The sequence below is a fragment of the Sturnus vulgaris genome, chromosome 12, assembly GCF_052056855.1.
Source record: "Sturnus vulgaris isolate bStuVul1 chromosome 12, bStuVul1.hap1, whole genome shotgun sequence".
Classification (NCBI taxonomy): Eukaryota; Metazoa; Chordata; class Aves; order Passeriformes; family Sturnidae; genus Sturnus; species Sturnus vulgaris.
In genome coordinates, this window is record NC_142254.1 from 20,451,872 (window position 1) to 20,466,364 (window position 14,493).

General features: G+C 53.8%; 1 protein-coding gene across 1 annotated transcript in view; it reads right to left on the reverse strand.

Moving 5' to 3' along the window:
• The window catches only part of ANKRD11 (ankyrin repeat domain 11), a 127,160-nt gene that overhangs the window by 16,334 nt on the left and 96,333 nt on the right, over positions 1 to 14,493 (reverse strand). Inside the window, exon 4 of the mRNA XM_088172141.1 lies at positions 8,508 to 8,646. Within this exon, the coding sequence (XP_088028267.1) occupies positions 8,508 to 8,646 (139 nt within the window). The remainder of the gene's footprint in view (positions 1 to 8,507; positions 8,647 to 14,493) is intronic.

The window sequence follows — 14,493 nt, forward strand, 5'->3', positions numbered from 1 at the left end:
TGTGCACCACAGCACAGGTTTCTTCCCTCACCCACCAAACTGCAGCCCAGGAAAGGTCTCTGGCAGAGGAGGGCAGCAGTGTGTGGGATGTTCTGTTCCTGCTGCTCACAGCTCTGAGGCTGAGGCACAGCCAGCTCCACAAACCTTTTCTGGGCTCAGTGCACAGAGCTGCCAACCTCTGCTGCTCAGGGCCCACCTGGAGCAGGTGATTTCCATCCACCCCTGCTCTTGGGATGCTGTATATTTAAGAAATAATGACTGTTCCAGGGAACCTCTCAACCAGACAGCACGGCCACCACCCTTCAAAGCCCTCTGCTCATTGCCCAGAGAAGCTGTGGCTGCCCCTGGATCCCTGGAAGTGTCCAAGGCCAGGTTGGACAGGGCTTGGAGCAACCTGGGATAGTGAAGGTGTCCCTGCCCATGGCAGGGGTGGGATGAGATGAGCCTTAAGGTCCTTCCCAACCCAAACCATTCCATAATTCTCTGAAATGCAAGCCCTGGAAACATGTCTGCATTGAAGGCGAATCCCAGTCTACTCTGAAACCACATTTTGGTCATCCTGGCAGCTGTAACAGAGCTGGAAGATGAAATCAGATCCTAGCACAGTTTTTTAATGGCTTAAAATAAAATTAAATCCAGCGTGCTTACGGGAAGACAACTTTGCCAGGGTGGCTCCAGGAGCCACACTGCTGTGCTGTGTGTCCTGCCAGGGGACACAGGGACACCTGATCCGTGTGTGCAGCACCTCCCTGCTCCTCCTGAGACTCTCCAAGCTGCTTAAACCCTGCTCAGCCAGGCCTGGCTTCCCCCAGCCTTGGTCACAACCAGCCATGCCCCAAAGCCAGGCATGAAGACGCTCGAGGGGGTCACATCTTGGCTGGTGCCACCAAGCAGAGTCCCTGAAGCACACCATGCCCAGGGCTGCTCTGCACGTACAGAGCCACAATTAGAATGGGAACATTTTCATTAATATCCCTCGGCTGCTGCAGGTTGTCAGCACGAGCTTGGGATTTGCAAAAAATTGATTATCAAGTTCAACCGAAACCCCCTAAACTCCTATTCATTCTGCAGTTGCAGAAATTTCCTCCTCCACAGAACATTTAACATTACAAAGCATGTGATCAACAAGATAAAAATAAATTGGAAAGCGGCTGCCGCGTTCTCGCTCGCTATGGGGAGGCAGCCGAGGACTCGGGCTCGAGCTTCCTGCTGGGAAGGGCTCAAGCTGGATGGGACCTGGAGCAACCTGGTGTGGCAACCAACCCTATAGGTCCAGTGCAAAATGTACCTGCCCACGGCAGGGGGTGGAGATGAACTTTAAGCTCCCTTCCAACCCAAACCATTCCATGATTCTGTGATTCTGTGGCTCCAGTGCTGGCACCCTGTGTGGGCAGCGTGGCAGCCCCTGGCTCCCTGCATGGCACAATCCTCAGGCAATGTGGAGGGACCACATAAGCAAGATCCTTCATTGGGTCTGAAACATAAGCAGAGGATGGAGACAGAGCTGCTGCCATCATCCACTTCCCATCCTGAGAGCCCTGCCTGGCACTGGGCTGGTCCCAGGCTCACAGAGCTGCACGTGTGTTATTTCAGCCCCGAGGGTTTTACTCAGAATCAGATTTGCAGCAGATTTAAAAGTGTCCCTGCACAGAGACCTCAGCTCGCCTGCTCCCGTGCCTCCAATTAACTGCACCTCTGGAACACCTTGCAGCAACATGGAGCGACTGGAGAGAAACTCTCCCAGTGTTACCCGCATTGGCTGACAGAAAAAAAGCTTCTTTGACACTAAAACCCCTTCAGCAAGCACAAACCCCAGAGATGCGGGGGGTGGGCAGGCAGGGAGCCCTCAGTGGCGGTGCCTGGACCGTGCACACAGATCCCAGTGGGAGGAAGACCATGGCAGCCCACGGATGCTCCATGAGCCCGGGATGAGCCACACCTCCATGCAGCTATTTTTAAAGCAGCTTGTTTGCTGCTTGCTTCAGCCCTTCTGCAAAGCTCCCGAGCATCAGCCCTGGTTTAATTCGGGGATCCTGCTCGGCTCTTCCCTCGCGCTGACGCCAGCAGGAACCGCGTGCGCAGGCTTAAAGGGGAAAGCAGGAGCTGAGCCGGGAACTGCTCCTGCCTTTCATCACACCGAGCCCGGGAGGCTGCAAAGGCTGAGCAGGAGCAGATTGCCAGGACAAAGGGGTTTGAGTATCAGCTTGAGGGGGGGGTTCTTGTGACCACACAAGACTCCGGGCAGTGCTGGACAAATCCAGGGCTGCTGGAAGCGCCTTGGCATCTCCATAGGGATCCCAGAGCAGATTGAGAGAGATTCAGCGTCTGTGTGCAGACACAGGCTGAACCCAGCCCCAGCTGAGACACAGAGGGGCAGGAGGAGAGCAGGGCAGTGATGGAAAAGCTCTCAGAGGTTTCTCCAAGGCACGCTGAGACGCTGGCAGGTCGTGGGGACACCGGGGCCGCGCGCTCCTCGCTCCCCACGCACGCACGCAGCACACCCTGTAATGCAGAAAGCATCTGCTCCCACTGCTCGGCATGACAACACACGCAGGAAGGTGCAACCCTGAGGAAAAACACCATTTCCAAACCCCATTTCCAAACACCATTTCCAAAGCAGCAGCAGCTCGTGCCCAAAGGTCGCGGCGCCGCACCGAGAGCCGGCTCAGCGGCGAGAGGGGCTCAGCGAGCGCTGCTGTGTGAGCCAGCCCGACCAGGAGATCAATAGGAATAAATTAGAGCAGCACAGACAGCAACAGAGACTGCACTGCACCCCCGGGAGAGCAGGCGGGCTGTGCTCCCCCCAGCCCGGCCCAGCCTGCGTAAGAGTGACTCATTCCTGCTGCAGAACTTGGAGGGCATTAAACGTTTTGGAGCATGTCGGCTCAGAGCAGAGGAGAGCAGGTCCAGCCTGGCACCATGGCCTGAGGATGCACCCCCAGGCTCGCAGGGCACCTGCCATGTGGGCCCATGACCCAGGTGAAAGGCTGGCGGCAGCACGGTCTGGGACACTCCAGAAGTGAAGAACAAACAGGCTGAGGATGGCAGAAGCAGCATGGAAAGGGAAGCAGCAGCATGGCACAGGTGGACAAACATGAGAGGGCAGCAGGAAAGGCCAGAGTGGCAAAAAGCTCAGAGGAGAGTGAGCAGGAGATCCCTGGAGTGCAGAGGAACACGGCTCAGGATGGGGGGACACTGGCACCAGGAGGTCACAGGCACATTGCAGAGCCACCAGACCAGGGCCACAGCCAGGAGGTGATTTGGTTTATCAACACAGTGCCAAAAAGGAAAACAAGATGAAAAGCAAGGTTTGCCTTGACAGAAGGTGCCCTGAGCTGCTCCCATAGAGCGGGGAGCTCATTCCCACCTGAAGGATGGAGGAGCAGAGCCAGAGCCTCATCCCACACTGCTGGAAATGATGGTGGAGACCTCGGCTGTGAGTCAGGAGCAGAGAAAAGGCACCAGCAAGAGGAACAAGCCCATTTATAACCATGTCAGGTCACTGTGTGCAGCTGAGCCCACCATCCCCAGTGCTCAGCTGGGCTCCCTGGAGATGAGGATCTGCAGGGCCCGACCCCAATGGCTGCAGTATTTCAAAATACAATTTGACTGGAGAGGTTTAACCCTGTGTGACAGCCTGTGGCCCAAATCCAGGTGTTCTCCCTACACTTGTAGGCCAGACCCCACAGCTGTGCCCTGGTGTGTAAAAGCAGCTCCTTCACAGAGTGGCCACTGGCTGGGAGAGGAACCCAGAGGCTTCATCACAAACAACAATCTCCATGTTAAAAGTGAATTATTCAGAGCAAGACCAATTTTCAAGTCCAGACTGTTCATTTCCCACGAAATAGAAAGAACTGGAGGAGGGAGTACGGGGGAGGAAGGCTCTGGCCAGCCCTCCCCTCCCAGAACTGGGGCCAGGACACTCTGCAGACAGCGCTGATAAAAGCTCTTGTATTAAGGAAAAAGCCATCATTGATAGATTTTTGGTTCACAGAGACACAGCACACTGCAACCTCTCCCTCTGCATGTTAAGGAGGTGATGAGGGGGGAGGAGGGAGATTTATGGCAGCTCCCATCATAAAACGACCTGGTTTTCTGCACAGCCCTTCCCAGATGGCTGCTGCACACGGGGAGTTTCTCAGGGTGATCTGAAGGCTGGTGTGTGCCAGGCTCTCCACACTGTACTGGCATTATGGAGCCCAGCTAGGAAGGGAGAAGCTCTGACATTCACTCTCTCCCTGGTTGCTAGGTGAGAACAGTTTCTTACTATTTTAGTAAAAGGATTGAAATGACACAAGCAAAGAAAGCCCCGCTGCAGCTCCGAGCCCCCAGCTGCACACACCGGAGCACAGCCAGGCACAGGCAATGGCACAAACACCACTGTGGGGTGCAGATGCCTTTTTTAATAAGCCAGCAATTTGCTTCTCACGGATTCCCTCGCCAGCCTTGCCTGCTTGGGACTAACGAGCCCGTTCCCATGCCGTGTCACTCCAAACACTCCAGCGTTAGGCAAGCGGCAGCCGGCTCCGGGAGAGGATGGTTTGGGTCAGCTGATTCATCAAGTATTTTCTAACCGACTAATTAGCGTCACGTAACAACCCCGGGGGATTAGAGAGAAGGAGTTTGAAGCTCCCAGGCCAGCTCCTGCCAACCATATTCACACTGGCCCACCACAAGCCCCTGGAATCAGCCCTGGGCACCAGGAGAGCCCTCGGAGCCTGGAAAAGTTGATGTGCACAGAGCAGGTCAGAGAGCTGCTGGGGGTTTTTCTTTCCCTTATTCCTCCAAGAGCACTCAGGGAAGAAGATGGACACACAGGGAGAGAACTGGACAAAGAGGGAGGAACTGGAACACCCAGGGAGGGAACAGGAGCCCAAGGAAAGCAGAGCCCCCAGCACTGCTGGGGACAACCAGCTTTGACCCAGCCTCGCCCAGGCCTTCCCAGCTCCCAGGCAGAGCTGTCAGAGGCCAAAATTATCTCAGCACGCTCCAAGATTTGTACTGAGCCCCAACTCTCCCTGCTGATGACTAAAGGCCTGGAAACCACAGCTGCACCTCAAGCCAAGGGACTCAAGTGACGGCGTGACACCCAGCTAAGGAAAGCACCCGCGGGAGGAGCGGGCACACGGAATTCTGCACTCTGTGCACCTCCCAGCTGCTCTCCGGCAGCGTTACCTGTCCCAGTGTGCACAGAGGGAGCTGCTGCTGCGGATCCATCCCGTCAGAGCCCGAGGCAGGTGGGGAGTGCCCGGCCCCACGCCGGCAGTCTGGTGCCTTTGAGTCAGCCGTGACTCAGCCGTGGCTCAGCGCCGCAGCCGCGGCACCGCTGCGCCAGCCGCCCGTGCCCACCTCTCCTGCCAGGTGCCTTCCCAGCAGGACTGCTCCCTTCTCCCTGCGTGTTCGTTAATACCACAATTATCCAATATTCCCGGGTCTGAAGCCCCCCTCCCGGCGCGGCACACGGCCGAGGAGCCTCGCACGCGGCTGGAATGGCTGCGAGGAAAGCTGGCTGTGCTCGCCTGCAGGCTGCCAGGCAGCACGTAGGCTCTGGGGATGTGGGGAGATGCCACATGAGGGAAGGAGAAGGAAGGAGGAGAAGTCTGAGGCACAGGGATGCTGCTCCCACAGTGCTGGAGCTGTAACATGCACAGTCTGGAGGCTCACGGCTCGATGCCATTTTTTTTTTTTTTTTCCTAAAGACAGTTTATTTAGTTAACTCTGAGGAACCCGAGAGCCAGAATTGTTGCTCTAGAAACCATTTTGAGAAAGATATTTTAAAAGATTTAGCTCTGAACCAACTGTACCCAAACCATGTGCTTAGCACAGTGCTGGCCAGTAGTGCCTTTGGGAGCCCACACCACAGAATCCTGGAATGGTTTAGGAGGGAAGGGACCTTAAAAGCTCATTTTGTTTGAGGGACACCTTCCATTACCCCATGGTGCTCCAAACCTCGTCCAACCTGGCCTTGGACACTTCCAGGGATCCAGGGGCAGCCACAGCTGCTCTGGGCACCCTGTACCCCACCCTCACAGGAAGGAATTCCTTCCCAATATCCCATCTACACCCCCCAGCCATCGTGCAGCACCAGCGTGCTGCCCCACACCTGGCCAGGGCACGTTGTGCTGCCCTTCCACGGGAGACAAAGCCAGCTCTGATGTTTCTCACCCCACACATGGAGCACCTACGTCAAGGCTGAGCCAGAGCCATCCGGGGGAAAAAAGCAACACACACCGTGCTAAGGAAAATGAGTCACTGCAACACATCAGGATGAGGATCCACGCTATTGTTTAAACACTTGAAGAGGAGAAAAACACCCCACTAGAAGCAAAGAAAGAGCTCTGCTAGCTCCCAGCTCCCACGTCCTTACAGCTGAATTCCACATGGCTGTGGAACATCCTGGCACACCCCCTCATGCACTCACAGCAGCCCGTGGACACAGCCTGGGAAGCAGGACCACGTTACATAAAGCAGCCGGGGTCAGCCAGCAGCGATGGTGCAATCCTGCTGCTCCGAGGGCTGGGAGCAAAGCTGAGGAGCAGAACCAGCAGCAGCAGCAGCCTCCCCCTGCTGCAGGAACCTGGGGTGGGCAGATGGCAGCCTCTGTTCCACACAAAAGCCTGTCCTGCATGTCACACCCGTGTCCTCAGCCAGGTGCCACTGATGGCACCAGCACAGACCTGGGGGGACCCCTCCACCCCCAGAGCATGCAGGTTCTGAGCAGCACAAACACGTCTGTACCTGCCTCTACCTCGAGCCAGGACAAGGACCAGGCAGGCTTGAAACAGTCACAGTGGGGTGGTGCAAGAGCAGAGAGAGGTGCCAGGAAGTCTTTTCCTATCTCAGCTAAGTCTTTTCCCACCTCCAGCATCTGATTCCTGGAGTAAACCATGTCAGGGAGGAGAAACAGGTTCCTGCTAAGGCACCAGCCTGACTGTGCACATTGATCTCCAGGCCAGAGTCGCTTCCTCCCCAGTCCCCACCAAACGGTTGCTGAGACTCTCCTGCACCTCCCATACACCTTCCCAGAGTTTGTGAGAGCCCAGTTTGTCTTTAAACGGGTCTGTGAGTGCCAGGACCCCCTCTGGGTCTCCTCTGAGAGCTGGGCTGCTGCTAGCCCCAGCTCACCCACTTCCCCAGGAAGGATGGGCTCTGCAGAGGAAGGAGAAGAGCTGTGCAGAGGAAGAGGAAGAGCTCTGCAGAGGAAGGAGAAGACGTGTCCAGAGATAAGAAAGCACAGGGGTGACAGGGGAGCCCCTGAGCAGGGGGGGTCTCACGGGCTGCTGCTCCCACCCAGCAGCCACAGCCTCTCCCAGCAGCTCTCTCTGCTCTCCTCTGCATTTGGTTTCCCTCTCGCTGCTGCCAGTGCAAACATTTCCAACATCTCTGCAGCCAGAGAGAGAGACTGGAGCTCTGGCAAAAGCAGATCCAGCTGTCACAAGGGTCTGACAGCCCTGCAGTGAGTTTGGGCTTCAACTCTCAACCCAGTATTGAATGTGGCACGAACACCCTTGACAAAGAGCAGCTCCAGCTCTGGTTCATCAGCTTTGCCTGGCCCCAGCCACCCCTGCAAAGGTGACACCCCAAGGGAGAACCACAGCCAAACCTTGCAAATGGCCAACACGTTTAAGAGAATTAATGAACATTTGGAAACTTTCTCCTCAGATAGGGAGCTCAGGAAAATAAACCACTGTGTGTCCTGCATGTGGAACAGCCCTCACTGCTGCAGTGGCACTCCTGGCCCTTCCAGATCTGCCCTTTCAACACCTGAACCAGGAGACAAATCCCATGTCAGGCTCACCACAGACCACCAAATACAGCCTTTTACCATGTTCAAGCATCTTCCCAACTTTTAGCCTGCTTTATCTCTTTATACAATCACTGGGCTTTACCTGACCAGAACTATTTCCAAATGCAGATTTCCTAGGAATGTACAACAAGGTTCTACACAAATCCCTGTCCGGAAACCCACAGCTCAGCCCCTTACAACCAAACAATACAATTTTCTCCATGCCAAAGCTTTGTGACAGCACTTCCTAATTGCTAACAAATCCAACAGCCCATCCAGGAGCCTCATGCACCAGCCACTCTTCTGTTACAAGACTGACCTGCTTGACCAGATTCTACTTGCTGATGTTCTTTTCAAGACTACTCAGCTTTATTCTCTTGTTTTCCAAGTTCTCACGAGCAGGCCCTGCTCCATGGCTTGTCCCAGTCACAGTTCCTGAACTGGGATAGTCAGAAACAAGGAGAACAGACAGCTGCTGAAGGAAGGGGGTCTCCTCCCACAGCCATGGCTTGATCCTCCTAAAAACATCACTAAGAACAGATGTGGAGCAGAGCAGTTATCCAGCCCCTTGTCCACTCCTTGTGCCTCTTCCTTCAATTAAAAAACCACAGAATTTGATACAACACTTCCATATGGACTGGCTGGCTGCACCCTGGATCCCGTGTGCTCCCCAGCAGCCCCAACAGCCAGGCTCTGAGGGTGCAGTGTGACATTTCTGTACCTGTATCAGAGTCTTTTTGATCTCCATTTGTTCCGACAGTGAAAGGCAACTTGCGTTTGGTCGCTCGCTCTTTCACCTCTTTGCCGCCATCGCTCCGGTCCAACTTTGGAGTCTTGGTTAGAGAAACTTTATCTTTATCCTGCAAAGAAAAGAGACCAAGGTCAACAAGAGCCTTGTCCAGACTGTGCTCTGCTGATTCCCCAAATCCTGCACTGGCCTCACAGAACATCCCTTCCCTTTCTGCTGTGGATTTCCAGCATCAAGGTTTGCCAACACAGCCTCCACCAAGATACAGAGCTCTGCCACCATCAGAGAAGAGCCAGGCTAATTGAGGCTGCTGTGGTGCCAAATTCCAACCAATTCATGTGAAAAACAAAGCCAACACTTTGTATGAGGCTGAGGATGCACCCAGCTGTGGGCAGGGAGGGAAGGTAGGCTGGGATGGGGGAATCTGAGGATTTCCAAATGCAACCACAAGACAAGAACGATCCATTCCTGCTTTGTATCAGTCCTGCTTGTTTGGGCTGGTTTGGATTTTAATGTGAAGTAGAAATGCTGTGAACTGCTCAAAAACAGGGAGAGATTTTGAATGAACATCCCATGCAGAAGTTACAGATACTGAGACAGGTGAGATTTTTCACATGAGCAGGGAGAGCTGGCTCCAGGAGTCCAGTGTGCTGGGAATGCACAGCCCCAGGTCATGCCCTGTGTTTTTTGTATGTGAGGAACAGGATTATTTTAAGTGAGCAGTTCTGGACTGACCACTGTGTCCCTGCCTGAACAACAAGGGCAGCACAAGCAGCTTTGTCACAGATCTGATTTCAAGAACCCAGCAAAACCCAGACTCTGTACTTTAGAGGCAGAGTGAGATTAAACACAAGAACCTCAGTACACAAAACCATGCCAGAGTGTGGCAGGAGCCAACCTAGGAGCATTCCCTTGTTTAGAGAGGCACAGTCCTGCTGCCTGGCTCTGGCAGCTCCTGGCAGGTGGCCCTGGTGCCAGCAGTCACAGGACTGCAGTGTCACTGTCACTGTGTGCATTGCTCCTTCCTCTTCCCGTGTCTGTGTGGAGCCCACAATTCACCCACAGAAGGAAGAGAAGCCCCTGAGTCGCCCCAGGGGGATGTGTTTGCACATCCCTGCTCCACAGGCAGCGTGACAGCCCCGGGGCTGTGCTCTGGAGAGGATGAAGGAAATGGGTTGGGGAATCCCTTTTTTGGTAAAGCAAGAGAAACAAACCTGCCTGACGGGGCTCTGTAGTGGGAGGCAGCCAAAGCACGCTCGGAGCCCCAGCAAGGGCAGCCCTGCTCCAGAGCAGCCGCCAAGCACCGGCCCTGGAGCGACGGGACAGAGCCCCCACAGCCAAAATAAACACTCCAGCATTTCCTTTAAACCCTCCACATTCAAAAGCTTTTGACTTATGCTTTCTGAAGTGAACAAAAATAGTGTGGACTAACAAACCATGCCACCTCTACTGCTCTGAGGTGGCAGTGAGGCCAGGGAGCTTCCATCACCTGTGTTGTGAGCAGGTACCTGCTCTGTCCTGGTTCTATGATTCTATGAAATATTTTATCAAAGGAATAAAATAAAATGTGTATGTTTCCTGATAAAAAGCCACCAAATAAATAATGCACCTTTTCCCACAGTGGCCATTCACATCCTGAACTTTTCCTTATATCTACCTGAATAAAAGATATCTCGGAACATTTCACACAGGAGTCTGTGAGGTTCCTGCAGGGTGAAGCAGTCAGGGCACCAAGGCTGTCAAGAGTTCAAGAAGCATCTGGATGATGCTCTTTGACATACAGGTAGGTTTTCTGCTGGATTAATGCTGCCTGGGATCTCTGTGAACTCAGGAGTGAGAAAAAGGGCAGGACAGGAAAAACGCAGCTCATTCTACAAGTTTGAATCACGGAATTGTTTGGGTTGGAAGGGACCTCAAAGCTCATCTCGTTCCAAGCCTTGCCATGGGCAGGGACACCTTCCACTGTCCCAGGCTGCTCCAAGCCCTGTCCAACCTGGCCTGGGACACTGCCAGGGATCCAGGGGCAGCCACCTGTGCCAAAGCCTGCCCACCCTCACAGGGAAGAATTCCTTCCCACTATCCCGTCTAAACCTCCCTTCTGTCACTTTAAAGCCACAGTTATTGCCACGTCGCTAAAATCTCCGTGTCGGAGGAGAGACAAGAGTAGAGGAATGATGAGAAAACCCTTCTGAGAGCAGAGGGGGAGCCCTGGCAGTGTCCATGAGAATCCTGGTGCTGGGCACGCTCGGGCAGAGCTTCCTTTGCATCCACCCCAACGCTGGGAGCTGCTGATCCACTCAGCTCAGCACAATTAAACACCAGGCAGCCAAGGAAGCGGCGGCAGCGCCGGCACCACTTTGAAGATTAATTCCTCCAGTAGCACGAGGATAACCTTTCCTACTAATTGGAGCAAGGAAGATCCAGACTTTGCTTCCCCCTGGAAAGCAGCGACCTGCTGGGGATGCCTGCAGCAGAGGGTGGAACATCAAGGCAATCGGAGAGTCCAATTCCTGCAAGTTTTCCTTTTCTTATTTTAAGCTTTATTTCCTTAATTATTTCCAATTCTGTAATGAAGAATGTCCTCCTTTACTCGAGTAAAACCTGGTTTCATTTTTAGGTCTTCTCATGTTTAAAGTAAGCTCAGACTCATCGGGATCAGGTTTCACAAATGGAACAAATCCAAATCACAATCACGAAATCCTGGAATGGTTTGGGTTGGAAGAGACCTCAAAGCTCATCTCATCCCGACCCTTTTTTGCTATTGGGAAAGACACCTTCCACTAGATCAGGCTGCTCAGAGCCCCATTCAGCCTGGCCCTGACATTGCAGAGAGACTTGGAAGAACAGCCCTGTGTAAAAGCTGGGGCTCTCCAAAGCCAAGACAGGAGTTTGGGGATGGGGAAGAGTCGAGAGCTCAGCAGCAGCAGCAAGTTCCCCTTTGCAGGTGTCAATAAAAGCTGCTTTGGCAAAAGGGAGTCAGCAGCCGTGAGGGCAGGAAAAAAAATCCCCTCCTGCCACATTACACTTGCAGTAGAGTTACTGTATGAGTAACAGCCCACCTTGAGCTCTTGCAAAAGTGAAAAGATGCATCACAAGTCGCTCTCAGCTGCTGCGGTTGGAGCACAAACCCACCAGGAACTGGCCCCAGCAGCCACACAGAGTGAGGTGCTGCAGGGTGGGGATGGAAGGGCTTCTCCCACCAGCACCACACACCCTGATACCAATCTGCTCAGGGCACTTGTGACACACAAACTGGCCAAAGGCCAGTCCTCAGAGCAAAAACAATCCTGTGGGGTTTTTTGATGCAGATTTCTGCAAGATAGAGCCGTTTAGATGGGGCTCTGAGCAACCTGACCTAGTGGAAGGGATGAGATGAGCTTTAAGGTTCCTTCCAGCCCAAACCACGATTCTATGATTTACAAAGCAATCTGTATTTCCAGCCCCGTCACCTCGCTCAGACAGAGCCTGACTCGCAGCCCAGTGCTTATGCAGAGACTTGCACTGCCAGCCATGGAAATCCCCAAAGCCCTTTGTTCTCCAAAATGAGCTCCAAGCGTTTCAGGTTGTGATGTCAGTAAAAATTAGGCAGTACTGAATAAAACCAGCACGGGCAGCCTGGGAGGAGAAGCCCAGGAGGGCTCCAAGGCTGTGCCCCACGTCAGACTCCTGCTGTGGGCAAACAACCCACGCTGCAAAAAGCAAATGCTGCCACAGAGGGACTTTCCCTGCACCAGTGGGTCTGTCCTGGCTCTGCCAGCAGGAAGGGAGAGAGGGCACAAGGTTCCCACCCTGCATTACAAAAGGGAATGGATGCAATTTTACTCAGAAAACAACTGGATGTGGTGAAAACCAAACAGTTCTCTAAATCTAGGCCCCTCACAGCCTTCCCAAAGCCAGAGTACAACACATACACACAAAGTTCCAGAAAGTTTGAATTTGTGCTGTTGTCAATGCTGCAATAAAACATGGAGAGCACGGAGGTGACTGGAGCTGCAGCCCCGTTCCTGTGAGCCTCAGGCACCAAAGTGTGTAAGAAATATGACCCAGTGATGAGCACAGGCTGATTAACTTCACTGAAATGCCATCTCTTCAGTCACCCAGATACCCCTGCAGGTTTCACACCCTGGTGGGTGACTGTGCTGGACACAGAGCTCAGCACTCACTCATCCAGTCTGGAAAGCCCTGACAGCACAACAGATTTAATGAAGAACTGAGAAATGAGGACCACACTCCCTTTTCTGAGAAGGGGAGAAGGGGAAGGAGAAAAACCTCAAGTTTTTTTAACCTCTGCCAGCTCCTACAAGCAAAAAACGGGGTAAGTGCTGTTCTGCTTGGTGTTCACTGCAGCAAAAATGCACTTTTGAGTATGCAAGAGGGAGCATTTCCCCATAAAGAGGCAAAGGCTGCACCAAGCACACGGTGTAAGCACGCAGCCAGGCCAGACCCAGCAGGAAATGCTTCTGACAACTGATATAACCCTTGCTGTGGTGCTCTGCTCAGCCTAAGTCATGAGTAATCTCCTCCTGCTACGAGGATCTGTGCATCTAGACCAGAAAGGAGAATTATTCATATATGGCAAGCAGATTTTTACAAAAGCCTTCAGGCTGAAGGGAGCAGGAGGAGCCCGGGGGCTGCCAGTGCCCGCCCCGGGCAGGCTTGTGCAGCCTTATAAGGGCTCCAGTAACCCCGGGAAAAACACTGATCCAACACCCTCAGACTCCACTTTAAACCCCTTCACTCTCAGGGCTGCATCCCACTCGTTCCTAAGGCCCTCCTGAGGAGGGGCAGGGAGCAGAGAGCCAGGAGTTCCCTGCTATAATGAGCTCTGCTAGTGCCAGGCAGCAGCTCACAGCCTCTTCCTCCAAGCAGGAGCCCTCTGGAGCAGGGCAGTTCCCCTGGGAGCCTGCTAGTGATCAAGCACAGAACTCAGGTGCAGAAGTTGGTGATCACAGAATCCTGGAATGGTCTGGGTGGGAAGGGACCTTAAAATTCATCTGGTTCTACTCCCTGCCATGGGCAGGAACACCTTCCACTAGCCTAGATTGCTCCAAGCCCCTTCCAACCTGGCCTTGGGCATTTCCAGGGATCCAGGGGCAGCCACAGCTTCTCTGGGCACCCTGTGCCAGGGCCTCAGCACCCTCAAAGGGAAGAATTTCTTGCCAATATCCCATCTAAACCTCTCCTCCTTCAGCTCAAGGCCAGCCCCCTTGTCCCCTGTGGTACTCAGCCCACTGCAGCTCCAGGACCCCCCTCCATCTGCCAGAGCTGCAGAGCCCAGGCATGTAAAGCCTGTTCAACGCTAAACCAACTATTTGGTATTAAGGTCCCATTAAGAAGAAAACACTTGGTTGGCATCACTTTGCCATGCTCTGCCTGTGCCCACACTGGGTCCCCGTGCAGGACCCGGGCTCTGCTCTCCCTCTCCAGCCTCACAGGGAGGCTGAGCCAAGTCCCAGCTCAGGCCTTTGAACGTGTTGACAAAGGCAAGATAAATGCAAGGCAGCGGTTGCTGACAGGCAGGTACAACAGCGTCTGCAGGGAGGAGGTCGAAGTGCTTTTCCCCTGAGTCACTGCTCCAGCTCAGCTTCAGAATTAACCAGAAACAGGGCAAAAGCCACTCAGGCTGGAGCTCAGCTCAGCCTCTGCAAGACAAGAGCCTGCGAGCCTCTCCTCCGTTAAAAAAAAACCAGAATTAAAGGAGCAGCGACTCTGCCGTGTCCCCTGTCAGAGCCACTCTGGGCAGGCCTGAATGGGGAGGCAGGAATTGTGTCCTAGTTATTTAGCCAGCAGGAGATAACTCTGCTTCCCGGCGTGCCCCGCGCCGCTCGCCAAACCTGCTCTGTAAATAACACACAGCCCTTAAGCTGCCGGGAGTGCATGGAATAAAATGGGAGCTGATTCATATTCCAACTGATCCTCTCCCTCCCCAAGCACCTGCGCCAGCATTAAGCTTCTTACC